The following is a 21,715-nucleotide window of genomic DNA, read 5'->3' as shown; positions in this document are numbered from 1 at the left end:
TCACTCGTTCTTCCTCTGGATGATCCTCTCGACGGCCTTTCCCAGGTTTTTCCACGTGAATTTCGTGGTTATCTCGAGCAAACGCGAGACAAACTCGTGGTTGATGACTCGATGGGCTAGAACCATCTCAGGACTGTCGTTCAACTCTTCGCACTTTGTTTCCTCGTGAATTCTCTTCAAATGTTCAGACAGAGTCCTCTCCGGGGAGATAACACTGATTTTCTCGTTTATGTTTGGGATTAGGTCCGTAAAGAAGTTCTGGAAATTTGGGAGAGGAATTTTCTGAGGTTATAACTTCGTTTTCACTCACAACACGATCACAAATAATTTTTATGAGTGAAACTCCATGAATTTTTCACGTAAAATTACTTTCAGATTGAATTATTAAGATTAAGAATTGATTTTTTGCCTCTGTTGTACTTTTCTGGCGAATTATTATGGATTGTCTGTTTTTTCGATTCATAAGGGAAATATGAGAGAAATTTCACTCACAACACGATCACGAATAATTTTTATGAGTCAATCTTCATGAATTTTTCGCGTCAAATCACTTTTAGATAGAATTATCGAGATTAAGAATTGATTTTCTGCCTCTATTGTACTTTTCTCACGAATTATCATCAATTATTGTCACTTTTTTCTATTCATAAGGGAAATATGAGAAGAATTTACGAAGTTGGAGCTTCATTTCACTCACAACACGACCACAAATAATTTTTATGAGTGAAATTTATAAACTGTTCACGTAAAAACACACTTCCAGATAGAATTATCGAGTCTAGGGATTGTTTATCTGCATCTACTGTACTTTTCTCACAAGTCGTGACTTTATTCCACTCCACAAAAATGTCAGAAAAAGTCGCGAGGTTAAGGCTTTTTATTTTCACTCGGAACACCTCAAAAATTTCACTGAAGTTTTTCCACACCACTTTCACGCACAATTATCAATTCCTCTAAAATTTTCACTGCATCAGTCCAACAACTCGAACTCCAACCCCTCGAGAACAAACAAGCTTCGCCCACAACTCACAACAACCAACAATACACGTACGAAATGTACCTCGAAAACAGTCATGGGTATCCAATGATGCACCTCCCGAGTGAATTCACAATTTCCCGACGACTGTTCACTAATTCCCTGACTACAAATCGAAGAATCGTGAGATTTTTCCATCGAAGCGGTCGGAGAGTCTGTAACAGACGCCACTGACGACTGGTCGTCCGCCATCTTGATCGGACTGGTGGGAGTCAAAATGGCGTCCAAAACCTCGACTGAGAGGGGACCCGACTTTCTCAGTTCCATATCATCTATTTTGAGGGAAACATCGTCCATATCCGAAACACCAATTTTTTCAGAACTATCGAATATTTCGCCTAGTATTTCATCTAGTATTTGTTGCGTGTCCTGAAAAATTTTCGAAAAAAAGAAAAATCAATTCCAGAGGAACTAATTTTTTTTAATTACATGAAGTCAGTCGCGAAGTAGTAAACCGGGTCAAGTCGATTTTATTGTTGACTTTGGGCCAGTTTTTGATCAATATCTCAGAATCTAAGAGAAATAGCAAAATTTTTCTCATGACCTTTCTTGTAGCCCTCAATAGGCTCTACAAAAGAGAACGAAAAAAAATTTTCTATCTCTTATAAATTCCGAAATATTCGTCAAAAACTAGCCGACAGTCAAAATCGACTTGATCCGGTTTACCGCTTCGTTAGGGACTTTCAAAATTTTTTGGAAATGTGGTGAAGCACCTTCAGAACCCCAGCCCTCAGGATATCGTAATCCTCCTTCATCCTGAAGGATTCCTGGAGGAATTTCTCTCCATCCTGGAAACTCCCACAAACATTGCGGTTCAGGGTGACACTCAGCGCCCCAGTCAGCCCCTTCCTGGGATCTTGATCCTTGCAGAAGGCCAATAAAACCCTCAAATAATTCACATCCTCCTTCCTCTCGACAAATATTTCGCAGAGGAGTTCCTTGGTCAGATTCAGTCGCACGTCCTCAGAGGTGACGTCATCGACCCCCAGGTGCTTCCTCTCCACCGAGTCAGTCCTAAAGGAAATGGTCTTCTTCCTAGGCTTCACCCGTAACAAATTCCCCCAAGACTCCTCATAACTCCGACTAGATCTGTTCCAGAACTCACACTCATACTCGAAGTCATCGTGGAGCCAGGAGTTGATGGAGGGACTGAGTAGCTTCTCGTGGAACCAGAGAGGAATGTTGAGGAAGACAGCCTTAGGGAGGACTCCGCAGAGACTCTCATCCTTCTTCCTGAGGTGTTCGAGAGTCTCCAGAAGTTGGTCCTGAGTCGGACGCTCAAGATCCATCCCATAGACCAAGAACTCTCGCCAGTCCACATGAGGATCGTCTCCAAAAATCTCGTGAACGAGTTCGAAGACATCGGGAGGATCCAATTTCAGCCAGGAAGGTGGCACCAGAGGCTCCTTATCATCTTCTTTTCCGCAGGTGATTAAATCCTGAAGGATGAAGACGAAGGAACGTTGGGGGAGACTTCCGGAGGGTGCAACCCTCTTGAAGATGTCCTTCAACCGCCCCAACTGGGCGATTTTAAAGTTGAGATCGTCGGATTCCTCCGGAGGGAAGCCCTTCAGCAGCTTGAAGATGTCTTCGTTCTTCGATTCCTCGAAATTCATGATGAAACGGTCTCCATCGAACATCATCTCTCCAGAGATTGGTTTGTGATGCTCGATGGCTAGACAGAAAACCCTAGCCATTTCCTTGATACTCTTCAGTTCATTCCGGTAGATCTCGTTGATCCTCTCTTCGATCAGATGAAGTCCGTGTTGGATTGTTGTCAAAAGAAACTCCACGTCCGACTGCCAGGCGGATTCCAAGACATCCAAGAGAGTCTTTACCCTGGTAACTTCATACATTAGAACGGATCTCCATTCCTTCAAGACATTTTCCAATCTTTTTTCATCCTCGAGAGGTTTGGCATCTCCTGTCTTAGTCTGGAGCTTCGAAGCCCTCTTCGAAGGTCTCTTCTTACCGATTTTCTTGGGATTCGGTGGAACCTCCTTCGATTTTTTATCACTCTTCTTCGAGACTGCTGAAGCTGACGAGAAGACATCATCAACGAACGATTGACAGTAACCAACATTTGCCCTGATTATTCTGAAGGCGATTGTGTTATCAACTTCGAAGGGTTTTCCTTCTTTAGCTAGTAGAATACCCTCGATTTCTTTCTGAAGATCGAGTTTGTTGAGCTTCGGTGATGGCGATTTGGTCGACGACTCTAGATCTTCATCTTTCCCATCCTCAACTGGATCATCACCAAGGAAAACCCTCTGAAGCCTGGGCTTCAGAGGTCGATCCCTCGCATCTTTTTTTGTGATCGCTGAGTAGTACCCCTCAACGATGGCTGCGGTATCGACGAATCTGTTCAACTCAATCTGCATCATAGCAAGATAAATATTGACGAGGATGATCAGCTGCCCTGTCGTCCAGTGATCAAGGACGATATCTTCCCTTTTCTCGAGACAATTTCTCCTCTTCCTGTCGCAAATCTCCCAGAGTTGCGTCTGGAAGTCTTTCACCCTGCAATGCAACTCGTACTTCACCTCCTCGTCATTCCTCATGTCCTCAGGGACATCATTAAAAGCCTTCTGGAACTCCCGGAGCAGGTGCTGTCTCTCATCCGCCTGTCCCGCGAACTCAAACATGTACTTCATCATGAAGTCTTTGTAGGGAAGGACTGCAAGGAAGGTGAACCGCTTCAACGAAAGGACCTCCAATAGGCCATTAATGTAGCTGGACTCCAAGCTAATCCAGCAAGAGCCCAGCTCCTCCAGGAGATGCTTGTCCTGAGGAGAATCAGCGTAGGTCCAGGCAGCTTCTCCAGGTAGTAACTCCCTCTCTTCGAGGGCTTCCACTATTGTACGAGTCGACTCGAAGGATTCTAGACTACCTCCGAGTTGCTCCATGGTTTCAACGACCTGTCCAGACCCTCCGCCCTTCCCCATTATGATTCCACATAATTGTTCTAGGGTCTCAAAGTCCCAAAAGGTGTACTGGAACACTGAAGCAAGCCCTTGATCGATGTAAAACCTGTCGACTTCATTTTCCTCTTCAGAACTTCTTGATTTTTCCGTCATCCTGATGAACGACGTCAGGTGGGAATGGCTTGTAGAATCACTTTCTGATGCCAGAGGGTTGGGAACGAGTCGGGAACTTCTGATGAGTCCCTCCCCCTCATTTTCCTCATCATCTTCCTTTGAATCGAGGGAATCCCAAGGCTTCGCCGATAATGCAGATTCCAGCTGTGCCAGCTGCTGGTAGGTACAGGGGTAATCGATGGTAACCCACCCCTGGATGCCCTCCAGGCTCTTCAGATACGCAACAACTGTTTTCGGTATCACTTCCTCTGGGATTCGTTGACCATGACTCAGTAATTGATGGATGCTCTTACCGACGAAGGCTGCGTCGCTCAACAGAGGATGCATATCCTCGTACGGAATCATCCTCGGCGTCTGGGTCTTCTTGTCCGCCTTGCTCTCATCTACCTCACCAACATCAGAAGTCTTCAGGGATTCTCTCGTTCCATTCAACTCCAAATCCACGAATTCGAAATCTTTGACTTCCTTTTTATACTTTTCTAAGCAAAACTTGATGGTGTCTTCGACCTGGACTGTCGCAATCCCCTCACAGCTGAGGAGTTCCCGAAGAAACGGATGAAGAGATGAGTCTGGCAGGCCAAGAAGAGCCACCCGAATGGGATAAGCCGGTAGTGAAGGCGAAGGTCTTGCGTCCAAGGGGTGGAGAACCCCCAGTAATTTATGCACGACGTGTCCCAAGACGTTTTGTCCTAGATCCTGGAACTCGTAGACTTCTGGGAGGAACTCCTCCCAGGGACCACTCAGCTTTAGATACTCCTCCAGATCTCTTTCATCAAGTAATTCTTCTCTTCTTATCAGCCCTGGGATTCCCTCAGCTGCTTCTTCCCCTTCTCCTCCTAGCACTTCGTCCAACTCGAACATTTCTTCAGGATAAAGCACCGCCAGACCCTGGATGAACAAAGCCTTCCACTCCTGCCAGACTTTCCTGGGGACATCCTCATAATTCAAATCTCTGTAGTCTCCGCAGATCATCGCAATACTCGTTAGATCCTCCGTTAGTTGTCTTCCAAGTTCTTGCAGATAATCTTCACTCCTTTGGAGTTTTCTGTTGGCAACCCTGCGGTCCAGTTCCGCCGACCGCTGTCTCTCATCCTCAGTTCCACAGGTGTTCCTCCTGGATTCTTCCAGCCTCCTTTCTTCATCCGCTCGGAAGGATTCCTCCTTCGCCTTCTGCATGAGGCTCTCCACCAATCTCCGGTTGTCAGACATTCGATTTTTGTCCTTGCGGATTTCAATTAACTTCTTCAACATTCGTTTTTCGTATTGAGATTCTCTCAGGACTCCCCGGGCTATCATCTCGTTGAGCTTTCTTTCTTGATCGTCTTCGATCCTCCCCCAGACTGAGGAGAGAACGTCGTTCTGGGACTGACTCTTCGATTCTTCAACAGCTGATGATCGGTTCTTGCGGTGGGACAGGGCCTTGATGTAGTTCTTTGCTGCTGAAGGGTCAATATTCGTCCGTCTATCGTTGAAACTAGAGCTTTTCGCTGGATGATTTCTGCTGAATTCGTCGATTTCGTTATCTTCTTCTAGAGATTTCTCCTTCTTTGGTATTTGAACAGCCGCGGGAAGTCCGTCCGCCATCTTGTCATGCTCTCCCGACGAACGAAATGGCGCGCCAACATGTCTGTATCTATCAATAGCATGCAGGAACTTCTTCCTGTGCCACTCGATGACCCCCGCAGACGTCACCAACGGCGCAGAGAGAGGATGGTCAATAGGTTCAGCTGGTGGTGGCCTCTCCGAGACAATCGTGATGTCGAACTGGGTCGAAGCAGGAATGTACCTCTCCCGCTCCTTCTGCAGAGTGATGAAGTGAAGTCTGTCCTTCATCTCGAGGCAGAGGAAGAGTTTGTAGAAGACGCGGAGTGCGGCTGTCCCTCGCCCGTTGGAGATATCCTCGAGGCAGTCATCGTCGAAGTCAACTCCTATGAACTTCGACCAAGCCCTCAGGTGCTTCAGGTTGACACGGGCCAGTGCTGAGTCCTGGGTCTGGGTTATGGTCTCCAATTGGGTGTCGTTGATTATGTCGTAGTTGTAGAGGAGCTTCGCTAGGAGGGTGCCGTCCTTCGAGTAGTGCCCGAAGACCTCTGGGGTGAGGTCGATTATCACTCCGAGTCTTGATTGCAGCCAGGTTCTTATTATTTCACCCATGGAGATTTGATGGAATATTTCGCGGGGTTAGGGGGAAATTTTGAGGGGCGGGAGCGGTCTGAAGTGAGCTGATGGTCCGGGAAATAATGAACGATTAAAAAATTTGAGTGAGAAGATGACGCATTTCTATTTAAGTGGAAAGATAGCGTAACTAATTTGTTCTTTTTGAAAGAAATCGGGTGAAGTGAGTTGAGGATGATCTGAAGGGGAGAAATATTTTCAGAGATGTTTAAAAGTACGAGGTGGGGGCGCTGCCATCTTGAAAGCCTCTTGCGGAAGAGAGAGGGGGGATAAGCCAATGGCGACTCACACTTTCAACCACCTCGTATTTTTGAATGTTTCTTGAAATTATTTATTCCCTTCAGATCACCCTCAACTCGTTTCATCGGGTTCCAAAAAAATGAACAATTTTTTTAAGCCAACCATCAGACTTTTTCATCCACTTTTTCTTTGGATACTTGGGATATCTTCCTGAATAGATGTTACTTCTTAGTGTTCAATAAATTCTGATTAAGTTGGAGTACAGTTCGGAATACTTTGAGGGTGAATAGTATGGATTAGAAAATAGCAAACATAAATACAAAAATAATTTATTCATCAAAATACTGCGTAATTAGTTAAACAATACATTCAGATGACAAAAAATGTGAAATCTTTCAACTTTTCCTCAACTTTAGGTTTGAATATTTCAATTTTTTCACAGCTTTCGGAGGATTTGACTCATCGACAACAGGATTTTCCTGTTTTTCCGATAGTCTACGTTTTATCAAGTTCATAAAATCTGATTTTCCAGAGCATAATTTCGGTTGAGATGCTAAATCATCAGTTTTCTCATTTCTGATTGACTCCACTTCATGTTCTTCTCCTGAACTCCCTTCTTGATCAGCCCCTACAGTCTCAGAAGTCGATACTTCATCCTCATGCTTCGGCGAGCCCCCAAGAATCTCTTTAATAACAAAAACATTTTTCGAAACTTTTGGTTTACTCTCGCATTTAAAAATAAATTCATTCAGATTGACATCAGTGATCTCTCCCTTCAAGAACATAAGGTGTCTCTTGAGGGCTCGATAAAAGTGCAGTTTATCTTCCATTCTGGGAAAGTTTGAGCATCTGGCACTGCTGGAGGGAACAACCCACACAGCAGTGTTTCCAATCTTCTCAGGCTGCAGTCCAAAATGAAAATCATTTTTCCTGAATTTCTCCCCAAAAACCTGATAAATGCATTTTCCATTGAAAATAGCTATTTTCGGTTTGAAGCGTTTCATCTTCTCCACGACGACATCACATCCCTTCCTGATTTCTGCTGTCGTTAAATCTGCTGACGATCGTGTCGCCCTCTCAACAATATTGGTCAGACCTATTTTGTGCTGAAGGAGATTGCAGTCTTCCTCGAAATTTATGAACCTGGGGACTAGTTCTGACGCGTGCAGAAGTTTGTAGAAGTGATTCCCCGGACCTGCGTAATATCTACCCTTGTGAGCTGCCATCAGGCTCGGGTTTATTCCCAGGAAGACTAGGTCTAGGTCCGGTTCTAGGTAGTCCTGAAGAGTGTTTTTCTTCACTTCTTCCTCGGTCAAACCGTTGAATCGATTTTGTTTTCGTTTTTCCATTCTTTCGAATGATTTTGTCAATCTGAGGAAGAGAAAATTTTATTCTTTGCTGAAATAAAATATTTAAGAGGCCTCGGGAGTCAGAAAAACTAGGGAAATGCGGGGAACAATTGGCGACATTAATTCTCAGCCGAAAGGGAATGAAAAAATCTGGAGAATAGCTTAAAAAATTTGTTCATTTTCCAGGAACTGGATGAAACGAGTTGGAGGTGATCTGAAGAGGATAAATAATTTTAATGAACGTTCAAAAATACGAGGTGGTTGACCAGTGTGAACGCCGCCATCTTGCTGAACCCCCTCCCCCTGCCGGAAGGGGTTTCAAAGATGGCGACGTACCCACCTCGAATTTTCAAACATTTCTTGAAGTCATTTTGCCTCTTCAAATCACCCTCAATTGACTGCAACCGGTTTTTACCAAATGAACAAATTTTTTGAGACATTTTCCTGATTTTTCCATCCTCTTTTTGTCGAGAATTCGTGGCCCACAGTTTCTCCCACATTTCAGTAGTTTTTTGTAGAACTTTTTTTCTTTTTTTCATATCAATATTTTTTAATAATTTGAAAAAACTGGATTTTGCATGTCAATATTCAGAAAGTAGACGAAGAAATTGCCTATTTTCGTACTGATCCCGTGGCCATATCTCATAAAAAATCCATAAAATCTCTAAATACTTCACCTACTCCTCAAAACTCGTGAGCACTCATCAAATCCACTCGTTTTTCCACCGAAATTTGGTCTCAAAAATCTTATTATCATTCCCGACTACTTTTCATAGTTAATGAACGGATTGAAATCACGAAAATTCGCTCGCGTCAGGTAAACACTCTCTCCAGGTATGATCAGCTGGCGACAAACCGCGCAATGTGTGGCTAGTTAACATTGAATTCTACCTTATCGACTGAAAAACCACGGGGTGGCCAGTGGGTACTGCCCCCTTCAACTACATAACCCGACTCGTCCGTGATTGAACCGAATTCCAGCGTTTCAATATGAAATTCCCGGGTTGCATTGTTCACCGATGCCTTCGAAATAATTCAATGTTGGCGTACAAACATTGACAACCGGGGAAATTTCATACGTTCTCGATCAATCTTTAAAAAATTGAAAAATTTTGAAAATGAAAAAAAATGAAAAAATTTTAAAAATTAGAAAAAAAATGAAAAATTTGAAAAATGCAAAAATTCGAAAATTTCAAAAATAAAAATAAAATTTCAAAACTCAAAAATTTGATCAATTTTGTGTATTTTATAAAAATTTAAACGTTACAGGCAGTTTCTGCATTTAGATCTCCTAAAAGAAATTTTCAAAAATTCGTAACTTCTCATTTTTATCATTCCGCGGAATAAAAAAATGCGTTCAATATTTTTCCTCAATTTTTTTACAACAAGTGCCTTGAGACGACTGAATGATCAAGCATAATATGGCCTCAGCCGGTGAATTATTAATTTAATTTAATTTAACTGCTGTCTAAGGGAGAAAAATTCGTTCGAACGAATTGTGTTTCCAGAGACATGTCACATTTTCATTTTTTGAAACCGATATAATCTAATAGCAGACTTTGAGCTCCCAAACTTCATATGACGAGCACATGGAAAACAAAACTTTTCTGAGACATATCACATTTTCAAATTTTGAAAGGTCTTCACAAAAATTTCGTTGTTTCCCTTAGATTCGGAGATATTCCGCGAAAAATCAAAACTTTTTGCTCCCTATCTTATTATATTGCATAATTACGCAAAAAATAAATAGATTAATAAATAATTATCAAAAACATTGAATTATCACTCTAGAACTAGTGCTTCTGGTTCCCCAAATAATCCAAAATTATTATGTAAAGTTCTTGTTATCCTTTGTGGACAGAGCCCCAAACTTTTTACGCCCACTTACCACTGCCAATTAATTCTATGGCCCAGTGATAACAGAGTCCTCTCTGAAGCACGTCCCGGCCGTTTGATTCAGCACTCCCTCCCTTCGGAGGCTTTCTAAAACTGATCATAAAACCTAGGGTTGCACCTGAATGGCTACCCATAAACCATGCGATAACCGGTGACTGAAAAACCATTAACCATCTGCTATCTTCCTCCTGCCCCCTATTCTAATCTTGTAATCCCGAGCTCCTCAGAGGAGAAATCCTCGAATTGCCAACAATCTCCACCTGTTGAGGAGCATTCTTCGAGGATCTTTTTCTCACAGACGAAAATACAGTGCAGGAGGGGAGGAATAATGAGGGATTTAATTCTTTACTTCTTATTTTTTATTATTCTAGTAAATAAAAGAATATGCATTTCCCCTTAAATTTGTTATTTTATTTGTTATCTTTTGTGTTACATTTTTACGAAATTTAAATAACAGCTGCACTTGAATTTTCATTGCTGTGTAATCTCAAAATTTTTTATCGTTAAAAATTTGAGCTCTTTTTACTTTAAATTTCCGTTGAGGAGAAAATACAATGCAGGGGGGTAAGTAATGAGGAGTTCAATTGCGTGAAGAATGCCCACAGGTGCATTTCTGCTCACCAGATAACACGATCTCACTTCCAAGTTCGAGGGAGTATGTATATTCTCCCCTAGAGCCCAAAGTTTCAACCGACTGTTTACACTTCTCCCATACAACAGTCCAACAACTTCATAATTTGGTACTTTGTCAGCTCGTGAAAATTCCGTTTCCCCGGCTTTGGAGATTTCTATCGAAGAGGTGTAACTTCCCAAATTTTTCATTTTTTGTTCAACATTTTTGTGGCGGTTAGGTGTATAGAGACACAATAATAATTCGTGGTTGTGGAATGAAGACGTTTGTATTTAGATTTAAAGAGGTGTGTTTACATCGTGTTTCGGTGTCGGACTGAATCGGACTGAACTGACTGACTGACTGAGATTTTTGTCGGGGAACGTGCGAGTTTAAATACCTTCTGTTATGGAAAGTTCGGGAATCGTCCAGAAATCTCGCGAGGGACAAGACCGAATGATGCCCGTCTCGAATATGATGGTATAGAAAATTCAAGACGCGTTACCTAAATTTCGAAATAATAATACGTTTGGGGCTCGCGCCACAATTTTTTTTAATAACATGTTTTTTTATTTAATTTTTCAATCAATCCGCAAGGTTGAGATCAATTTAGGCTTTGCTGTCATCTTTTGCGGCTGAATATGAGATTTCGCCCCAAATTATTTCCAATCGAGAAAAATATGAGAGGGGGCGGTTAAGATTAGAGTGAATTAATCACAGTCGCGAGACTAGTACGTAGATTGGAGCCAATCAATTTGCTGTCGAGTCGCGCTCATGCCCCGTTTCGTGGGGGAGAGGAGGAACCGCCGCTCGAGCGGAGGACGCGCTGCCCTATCATTCACCAAGATGTACGGCTTGGAGATCCCGATATCGCGTTTGCAATGTGTCACCGGCTCGTCTGCGCGCCAATTAAACAGGGGGCCCTGTCGTGCTGGTGAAACTCGGCTCATTTCATCAGTTGGGCAATTAAAATCATTTTCAGGGGTGTTTTGTTAAAACGTAAAAATTACGTTTCGAAACGTAATCCGCGAGCGAAGTAAAATTCAATGAAAAGTGTGAGTCGGAACTGAAATTGTACGAATCGCCACGTATATTCTACGACTTGTTCCGTAAAAATTAACTGTTAAAAATTTCCGACTCAAAATTATGACATATGTGTAGGAAGTAATTTACGTCATACGGTATTATAAATTTATCATACTTTTTGGGTCTCATACCATCTGAGAAAATTCACATACCAGTATAGGAATTTTCATATACACGTCCTGTAAAACTATATCTTGAGTATTATTATAATTTTCTGATACCGTATTATAATCATCCTATATATGTGGGGTACCATTGCTCTGAGATAAGATGAAAAAATATTAATTTTTCAGTTAAGCATTCTTCTCAACAAATACAATTTATGTTTATTGTTTACTACTCTCGGAATCCTACCTGTCAAACCTATAAACCGAAATTAAATTTTTTTATCGCAGAGGGGTTTGAACCTAGGACCTACGGACTCGCAACCTAACGCGTTACCAGGGAGCTATCACGCAGTTCGTATTGATGATGGTTCGCATCGTCTATATGAATTATAACCTCATGTTCTCGATCAACCACGATTTTGTATGAATTAATGACAGTTTCTCATTCTAATTGTTGAATGATTTCATACCAAAATGGCCTTTGGGATAATTCTACTATTATTCTTCAGAGACTNTAAACCGAAATTAAATTTTTTTATCGCAGAGGGGTTTGAACCTAGGACCTACGGACTCGCAACCTAACGCGTTACCAGGGAGCTATCACGCAGTTCGTATTGATGATGGTTCGCATCGTCTATATGAATTATAACCTCATGTTCTCGATCAACCACGATTTTGTATGAATTAATGACAGTTTCTCATTCTACGGAACGTAGAAATAACTCACCAGCTTCATAAAAATTGTTGAACGTTCAAGAATTTTTTATTTTCGAGGCATAAGTCGGCAAGTTTCTGGAAGTTTTTCCTTCTTCGGGAAAAATTACGTAACAATTTCGTACTTTGTTCGGTGATGAATCTGAAAATTCACTGAACGTTTCAGATTTCTTCTCTTCCGTTCCTATAAAAATTTCCGGAAAACGATTCCCCATTGCGGATTGCGTGAATTGTTCCGTAATTTTTACTTAATATTTCTCTCCGTGTAAACAACGAGATTCTAAGCCCGACAACTCGAAAATTCCTTCAGAGTCCCATGTCAAATCCAATTGGTGCACAAGTTTGTCGTGTCGTAAGGAGCGTCACCGCATGGTTGAACTCCGTTGAACCACCCCCGTTCCGTGTTAGCCGTCGTTCACAAAGGTGTGATTAATGACAGTACCCGGAGACATAAGGGGTACACAGTTTATTGGAAACAGGCCATCGATGATGCATCGGTATTGTCGCGTGGCCCGACGGCGAAATCCCGCTCTCCCCCGAGCCTCTCAACTCCAGAGCTCAACTCCACAGTTTCGCGCCTTGACGAGCGATAGAAATGTTAATAAGATCAAACTGCCGACGTACGACGTACACCCTGTCGATATTCTCCGGATAGCACGCCCAACTACTCCTCATTTATTACCTCGGGCGATTGACAACGATTAATGGTTCACATCAAATCTTGTTACTATCTTCATCCATAGTTTCCATTGAATTCACACCTAAAACTAATATCTTACCTCCACAGTTGAACAACTAATGACGGAAACTGAAATATTTTGGCCTTTTTTGAAACGCTTGAGTCCCAAATTGGGACATCAAGGATATCCAAGTACACTGTTAGACGAAAAATGACATTTCATGGACAGTTGACTACTAATTTTCAGGACAGTGACACTGAATGCGATTTAGGGGGAAACAATTATTTTTTTATTTTTTACCGTCTACGTTTTATTGCATTGAATGAGATTTCGAATGACTCTTGTTTTGAACGCCAAAAAAACAAGACTGTGGATTCTTCTGCAGAAATCCCTCAGTTTGAATTTTCCAAATTTTTATATCCCATTTTTTTAATAAAAAGAGAAGAAAAATTGAATGGAAAATTCATGTAGACGAATTTCTACAAAAAATGTTGCAACACAAAAAATTGTATAGAAAAATAAAAGTCTACTGATTGTTTCTATAAAATAGTTTGAACATTGTCTGTAAAAAAACACCCAGTCCACGTGTTGTTTTTCATCCTGAAAAAAACATGCAATTCCCGATGAATTAATAATTATGATTTTTCTATACAACTTATTCCATTGGATTATTTTCTATAGGAATCCCTCAGTTTGAATTTTCCAAATTTTTATATTCCATTTTTTTAATAAAAAGAGAAGAAAAATTGAATGGAAAATTCATGTAGACCGATTTGTACAAAAAATGTTGCAACACAAAAAATTATATAGAAAAATAAAAGTCTACTGATTTTTTCTATAAAATTTTCTATAAAAAAACACTCAGTACACATTTTTTTAATCATCACCATAAACTTCTGAACCTCCACGTGTTGTTTTTCATCCTGAAAAAAAATTGCAATTCCCGATGAATTAATGATTCTGTGCATAAAAATTATGATGAGCCTGTACGACAAGGCAAGTGCAGCGAAAACGCGGCAAGTGCATATGACAGCCTGAAGATTATTTACATTAGCCACACCTTCGCCAACATGACAGTATTTACCCCAGTGAATATCTGTGTGTGGCATCATCAGGGCGGGAGAGTACGTTAAACCGCGGAAAGTAGAGACAGAATGAGAAAGGATTGAATGGGCATCCCCTTAATGTCAGGCCAGTGGTACACACATACGTATGTGCGGCCGATGTTACTGGTGATGTTGGTACACACGTCGTCCAAATTTCCACAGGCAGTCGCCTTGCACGTCACATACTCCACATACCTTATGCACATCCCGTATTGTAGAGTATACCCCCTGCATCGGATGAAAATACCAAAAATTTTTCCATTCTTTGATGCAAAAGAAACGGGAGAATGCGAAGGAAAGGAGGAATTTTCAGCCGATCGTGTGTCGAATTTGTTATCTTACGCAATGGTTTTTTCTTCAGATGAAAAATTTAATCTTTACTTCTCTAAAAGGCGTCGGGAGTCGGAAAATTGAAGTTTCAGTCAAAAGCCGATGAAAAAATCGGAAGGATAGTCTGACAAATTTTTTTTTTTTTTAGGAACTGGATAAATAATTTTAAGAAGTGTTCGCAAATGTGAGATGGTTGACAGGTGTGACCGCCGCCATCTTGGATATCCGCTCCCTCGCCGGAGGAGGCTTCCAAAATGGCGGTGCTCCCATCTCGCCTTTTCAAACACTCCTTAAAATTATTTATCATCATCAGATGACTCTCAACTCACTTTACCTCGTTTCTATCGAGTGAACAAATTTTTTGAGCCACCATTCATATTTTTCCGGCTCTTTTTCGCTGAGAATTCACGGCGCAACATTTTCATGTATCCCGCGGCCTCTTAATAAGACTTTTCATCGGATTGGAAATACCTAAGAATTTCCATTCTTTGATGAAAAATTCAGCGGATAGTTTGAAAAATGTATTTTCTTAATAACTGGATGAGTCGAGTTGGAGATGATCCAAATAGTGTCAATTTTTTCAAGAAATGTTCAAAGATGTGAGATGGCGCACAGTTGTGGGCGCTGACATCTTGGATATCGCGCCCTCTGCCGGCTTAAAAAATGGCGGGGCTCCCACCTCGGCTTTTCAAACACTCCTTAAAATTATTTATCATCATCAAATAACTCTCAACTCACTTTATCTCGTTTCTATCGAGTGAACAAATTTTTTGAGCCACCATTCATATTTTTCCGGCTCTTTTTCGCTGAGAATTCACGGCGCAACCCCCGGGCCCCACGACCCTTGCCCTCGTTGTTTGACCCTCACGACGAATGACCCCAGAAAGATGATGGATCTCAGGTACTGAACAATTACTCCCTACCTTGTTACACGTTATTGCATTTTGTTTCAATTCCACCGGACAGAGACAGAGATGAGGCATCAGAGGGTGGGGGGATGGAAAATACAGAGTGCAGTGGTAGAAGCCGGTGGGGAATTCGCTTCGAATAAATAATGACTCAACTGTACGGCAGAAACCCAGCGAGCTCCTATTATTTATGATATTAGATTACGCTATATCACTGCCTTCATAATTAATTGCCAACGCCCACGTTTTGAAGCGCCGTTAACTGTGAAATGCTAATGAACAGATTTCGTTACCGGCGTTCAATTCCAAATTCACTCTTTTCACCACCTGTCCCGCGCAGTTTTTACTCTCACCGGGACTTGACGTGTTTACCGATAAAAAATTACAGAGAATCATCGAGATTACAGCAATTTTATTTTTTTTTTCTTCAACTTTTGTTCAATGATTTTGGACGGGAGTTGCGGGGAAAATGTTCGTTTTGTTTCAGAAAAAAATTCCAATTCTCTCGCATCACTGTCTCGTAATCTTTTCCCTTTCGCATTCCCCTCCTGCTATCTTTTTTTTTCTCTCCCTCCACCTGCACTTTTAATTAAATAATGCGATTCAGGAACGTGCCCGACATACCCAGCAATTCGTTTTCCCCATCGTCCTCTTCTCTTTGACGCTAATTCACTTCCCCTTTTTGTACAGTTTCAGTTATTTCTCTCGCTTATTTTTTTTTTACTATTCCTGGGACGTACAACGCAATATTCGGGAATCCTATTCTCACCTGATTTATCGCGCTTTTTTTATTTGGGAATTTTTTATTGTTGTGCAATTATTTATGTCAATTTATGTTTAAATTCGGAAGTAAACATTGTAAATTGGGTTCTTTAATTGAGTAAAATTAATTTATTAATTCGTTAATTCAATAAATTAATCATTTTTATTTTATTTAACAATCCGAGGATTTAAAAAATTTTGTTTAGACAATTAATTTAAAGGATTTTTTTATAAAAAAAATTGTAGGTGACATCCCTATTATTTTTTCTGCTATTTAATTATTGAAATAGGAAATGTAATTAAATAATTTATTTATTAATTTATTAATTCAATAAATTAATCTATTTTGTTATTTAAAAAAACGAGAATTTCAAAAATTTTGTTTAAACAATTAATTTTGTTTAAACAAGAAATAAAAAATAAAATTAATTAATTGATCAATTTTTATTAAAAAAAAAAAGAGTTTCAAGAATTATGTTTAAACAATTGATTTTCTCATTAAAAAATCGTAGCAAAAATCCCTATTGTTATGTTCTCGATGAACCTTCCCACTGTTTGAAGAGGCAACTATTAAACCGAAGACGTGATGCCCGAAAGTGAGGTTGAAAGTCGCAATAACACACTTTGACCACCAATAAAGACTCCGAAAGTAGACGGAGTACACACAGAACTCTTGCTCTTTTCATCCCCCCCTCCCCCTAGCGCCGCAAAAATTCTATTTGCACGGACGTCTGATTGGAACGGCCGTTCCTCTCGCAATTACCCAGCTCTTTTTTCCTCCTCTCTTCATCCTTCGGTCTTTCTTGAAAAGTTTTTATCCACAAACAGCTCTTTTGTTTTCAGAATCCACTCACTCTCGCTTCAGGGAGAAAATGTTTGATGAAAAAAATTGAGATTGGCGAAACGCGGCAGGAGGAATAACGCATTAAGTTATTAATTTCATGTGATTAAAACATTTGTATTGACACTCGTGGCCCTTATCCTGACCGTTGTGACCCTTATGAGCCTGAATTTACCCCGTGTGACCCTTAATCTGACCCTCGTGATCCTCATTCTGACCCTTACTATACCCCCCATGACCTTTATTTTCACCCCTCATTTCTGACCTTTAATTTTGAAGTCTTAATTTCGAGTACCAAATTTCCATCACCAAAAGTCGATTTGGATTTTTCAAATATAGAGACCCCTATTTTGATCCTTGTGACCCACATATTCGACCGCCCATGACCCTTATTTAGACCTTTGTGATCCTTATTTAGGCCCTTAATCTGACCCTTGTTACCCTTATTTAACCTTCACGACCCTTATTTGACCCTCATAACCTTTATTTGACCCTCACGACCCTTATTCTGACCCTCACGCCCCTTAATCTGACCTTTGTGGCCCTTATTCTGACCCTCACGTCCGTTAATCTGACCTTTGTGGCCCTTAATTTGACCCTCACGCCCCTTAATCTGACCTTTGTGGCCCTTATTCTGACCCTCACGTCCGTTAATCTGACCTTTGTGGCCCTTAATTTGACCCTCACGCCCCTTAATCTGACCTTTGTGGCCCTTATTCTGACCCTCACGTCCGTTAATCTGACCTTTGTGGCCCTTAATTTGACCCTCACGCCCCTTAATCTGACCTTTGTGGCCCTTATTCTGACCCTCACGACCCTTAATCTGACCGTCGTAGCCCTTATGACCCTTAAACTAACCCTTGTGGCCCTTAATCCGACGCTCACGATCCTAATTGCGACCCTCGTGACCCTTGCTCTGACCTTCAAGTCGATTTGGATTTTTATAATACAGAGAGAAATGCATAAATTCCCTAATATTCAACAAAAAAAATTGTTCAAGTGAATATAAAAAATCGAAATAATCTTTTGCACCCAAATATCGCGAAACCCCTTTACAACTCAAAATATGACGTTCCCCTCGTCATAATAAACAATTGTCATCATCAACTGGTCCACCCCGAAGACGCCCCGAGAGCGCGTTATCCCCACATCCCCGAGATGAAGAAAAGTGTTGGGGAAACATTGGGTTTCATGTGTTCACGTTTATTTGGAAAGAGACAAATAAAAAATGAGGGCATACAGCGGAATGGAAGCAAATGGGAAGAGGAGTATGTATGAGGAAACCCATTTTTTTCATCCTCACCGAGAGCCGTCGGGGAGTGGGTCTGAGGCGCGTCGGCGCGACACCATAAAACCTTGTGCATTGAGCCACAACTCGGCCAGTGAGCGTTGCGTCCCCGGTGCGAGAATGCCGGCTGCACATCGACTCTCCGAACGGCCATCCACGTGGTCGTCCACCCCTCGTGCATAAACAACAACAAAAAAAATTCACAAAAAAAAAGAAATAAAAAATCAAGTGCAAGCGTTAACCTTGGAAATTTACAAAAAAAGGGTAAATATTTTTTCCAACAATGAAATCTTCGCTCTTTCCTCGCACATTTCAACAGCAATGTCCCATTAATTTTGCATTTATCCAAGATTTTTGCATAATTTGATTAAAAAAAAAATTATTCCCACAGAATTTCACAACTCCTCTCCCGCCCTGAATAATTTATAAGAAACTCCTGGTGATTGCACTCGTTTCTTGGTGTCACGTTCGACAATTTCCCTAAAAATAGAAGAAACTCCCCGAGGAAACTTCTTGCAATTCATGTAAATAAATTTCCAAACTGACGGAACAACTCTCCCTCCCCATTCTTTCATTCCAGTTCTGCGTCGAGAGAATGCAAAGATCGAGAGTGGATTGGTGTCTCAGCCGCGAGAGATGATAGACAGATAGTGCATGGGAAAAAGAAGAGGTGAAAATTATTGAGGGATTTTAAAAGTGAATGAAATCGTAAGATATCGCGAGATATGTCCTGCGAGAAAGCGTCGAAACGCCTGCGGTGCATCATCGCGAAGGCGAGGAGACTGGGCCTGACGGAGTGGGAGTTGGCTGATTTATCAGGTGTCAAGAGAATCACGTCGTCAAGCACAAGTCCAAGCACTTGGTCGTTAGTTGCAGTGATGATTGGATTAATTATTGGAGGAACTTTGGTACTGGCTACTATCTGCAATCCTTGTGGTAGACACATTCATCATGTTCACAGGGGCACTTAATCCTGATGGAATACTGAAGGTAAATATTATTCATGAATACATATTTTTTTTGCCACCGTGACCCTTACGACCCTGGAATTCCCCCATATGGCCCCTTATGACCCTTATATAGACCCTTGCAACCCTTCATCTGGCCCTTGGGGCCCTTAATCTGAGCCTCGTGACCCTCATGACTATTATATTAACCCTTGTGAACCTTAGTTACAGACCCTTCATTTCTGACCCTTAATCCGACCCTTAATCCGACCCTTGTGATTATTAATCTCACCGTTATAACCCTTGTGATACTTCACCTGACTCTAGCGACCCTTAATCTGATCTTCGCGACCCTTATTCTGACCCTCATAACCCTTATGACTGTTATTTTGACCCTTGTGAACCTCAATATGACCCATATGACCTATAATATGACCCTTGTGATCATTAATCTCACCATTATAACCCTTCTGCCCTTCACCTGACCCTTGTAACCCTTAACCTGACCCTTGCAAGCTTTATTCTGACCCTCATAACCCTCATGACTGTAACTTATGACCCTTAATCTGATCCTTGTGATCCTTATTCTGACCCTCGTAACCCTTATGACTGTTATTTTGACCCTTGTGAACCTTAAATGACCCTTATGACCCTTATAACCCTTATTTCGACCCTTAATTTTGGAGTCTTAATTTTACACACCAAAATGTTCATCACCAGAAGTCGATTTGGATTTTCGTAATATAGAGGTATTTTTTACTAAATTATTTGTGCGTAAAAAATACAGGAAATGCTTTGAATGAAGTTTCTTTGAGTGAAATAAATCCTTCTTTGTAATTAATTACTCCGTGTAATTAAAATATTCTTAAATGGTAAATAGTTTATGGTAATGAGTTGCGACAAAATTATTTTTTAAATTATCCTTAAAGTTTCAAATATAGAGTTTTGAGAAATATATCCTGAATCATTCACAAATATTATTGATGGCAGATAATTTTTTGAGGAAATTCCCTTGAAAATCGAGGCGAAGGAATAATTTATGTGCATTGAATAAACTTTCTATGAATAAAAAAATTCGTTCATTTTGATTTAAAGAATGAATTATTCATTCTTTCTTCATTCATTTCTTCATTCATTCATTTCTTCAACGGAAATATTTTTGACATGAACATAAACTTAAAAAATTTGAAAAACATCGGTCTAAGCATAATCGAGAGAGATCATTTAATTACTTTATTACTTCCTCAACTTTCCCAATATAGAAATCAAAGTGCAAACTGAGGTCATGGTCGATGTTACAGTCCGTTAGACGTAGCAGCGGGTAATGACGCGTTACCATAGTCCCTTTTGGCGAAAGCTCCTCCAGTGGTTCCTTTATATACAAGCCCTTGTTTCACCGTGAGAAACTCGCGTTGGATTCACCATCCCCTCAGCCAAATTAATCCCCCCCCCCCCCCCACTGGCAAGACTGTTTTCAACAGTTGAACGCTTAGCTTTTAATTTTCATTCTGAAACTTTTTCTCTCGCCTCTTCAATTAATTTCTCGATTTATTATTTCAGAGAGTGGATGGATGCGAGAGGAATTCATCATCAATTAATTCAGAATGATTTCTAATGAAACAGTGTATTATTCGCAATAAAGTATTTGTTAAGAATAAAAATGAAGGTGATAAGAAAAAATTTTGGGTTATTTTTTGAAATGATCGTCAGAGGTTCTAGTCAGTGGCAAACGCATGAAAAAATTTAATAAAAACCTTGCGAAAAATTTTATTTGGTTATAGAACAATTTTTACGGATGAAAAATTTTCTATACAACTTGTTCTGATGGAATTTTTTAAATGAATTTTACAATTTTTTTGTCCTCTGATTTTACAATGAGAGAAATTTCCATAGAAAAATAAAAAAATACTGATTTTTTTCTATGAAATATTTCTCTAAAATAATGCAACTTCCCATTCCTTTTTCAACAGATATTTGTTTACAGAAAAAAAATCCTCTGAAAGTAGCTCTACCCTATTAATTTTTTTAGTTTCTAATATTTTCAGTTTTCGAATTTTTCAACTAAATAGCGTAGAAAAAATATAAAAAAATTCATACCCAGTCAGTATGATCTAAATTAAATTTCGCAAAATATTGATATTTTTTCAAACATTTACCTCTCATAAATAAATAATAAATCTTGTTTGGAAAATGGTGGATTATTTTTTACGTCAAAAAAATTCTAGATTTTTTCACATTTAATGAAAAAAAAAATCAGATTTTAATCTTTGATTGCAATGGAAATGTTGATTTTCACATAAGACACTGGGTTAAATCCTGATTTTTAAACCTTTCTTCTTTGAAAAACCAAAACGATAATTAAATTGAGAAAAAAATTAGAATTCCGAGTCAAATCGAGTTTTCTGCAATTTTTTGCAGTTTTCAATAATCTTTGAATTTACCGTAAGGGTAGAGCAATTTAAAATTTGTTCACGCGTGTAGTCGCAAGTGTTGTACTCATGCCTCCTTGTTCGGTCCACGGATGTTTGGCCAGAGGAATTTA

At 40.3% G+C, this 21,715-nt stretch overlaps 2 protein-coding genes and 1 long non-coding RNA gene across 4 annotated transcripts; 1 reads left to right on the top strand and 2 right to left on the bottom strand.

Moving 5' to 3' along the window:
* On the bottom strand, positions 1-6,288 carry LOC114841695 (sperm flagellar protein 2-like). Its single transcript, XM_029126774.1, has 3 exons — positions 1,750-6,288; positions 1,061-1,405; positions 1-258 (listed from the first exon to the last, which is right to left on the bottom strand). The coding sequence occupies exons 1-3, from the start codon at positions 6,286-6,288 to the stop codon at positions 1-3; spliced, it is 5,142 nt and encodes a 1,713-aa protein (XP_028982607.1).
* Positions 6,289-6,862: 574 nt separating this feature from the next.
* LOC107048238 (G/T mismatch-specific thymine DNA glycosylase) lies at positions 6,863-8,742 on the bottom strand. Of its 2 annotated transcripts, none has more exons than XM_015271317.2 (2): positions 8,576-8,742; positions 6,863-7,920 (listed from the first exon to the last, which is right to left on the bottom strand). In XM_015271317.2, the coding sequence occupies exons 1-2, from the start codon at positions 8,653-8,655 to the stop codon at positions 6,945-6,947; spliced, it is 1,056 nt and encodes a 351-aa protein (XP_015126803.1). In that variant the 5' UTR covers positions 8,656-8,742; the 3' UTR covers positions 6,863-6,944. The 2 variants fall into 2 exon arrangements, with proteins under 2 accessions (XP_015126803.1, XP_015126804.1); XM_015271318.2 differs by having other exon boundaries at positions 8,580-8,668.
* Positions 8,743-18,342: 9,600 nt separating this feature from the next.
* LOC107048246 lies at positions 18,343-20,794 on the top strand. Its single transcript, XR_001461667.1, has 3 exons — positions 18,343-18,490; positions 18,807-19,216; positions 20,734-20,794. It is a non-coding gene; the product is annotated as an uncharacterized LOC107048246 (long non-coding RNA).
* The last annotated feature ends 921 nt before the right edge of the window (positions 20,795-21,715 follow it).

The sequence above is a fragment of the Diachasma alloeum genome, unplaced genomic scaffold (assembly GCF_001412515.2).
Source record: "Diachasma alloeum isolate Michigan unplaced genomic scaffold, Dall2.0 Dall_scaffold_00186, whole genome shotgun sequence".
In the NCBI taxonomy this organism is placed as follows: Eukaryota; Metazoa; Arthropoda; class Insecta; order Hymenoptera; family Braconidae; genus Diachasma; species Diachasma alloeum.
The sequence above is the reverse complement of the archived record's forward strand: the minus strand, read 5'-3'. Positions and strand labels throughout refer to the sequence as shown.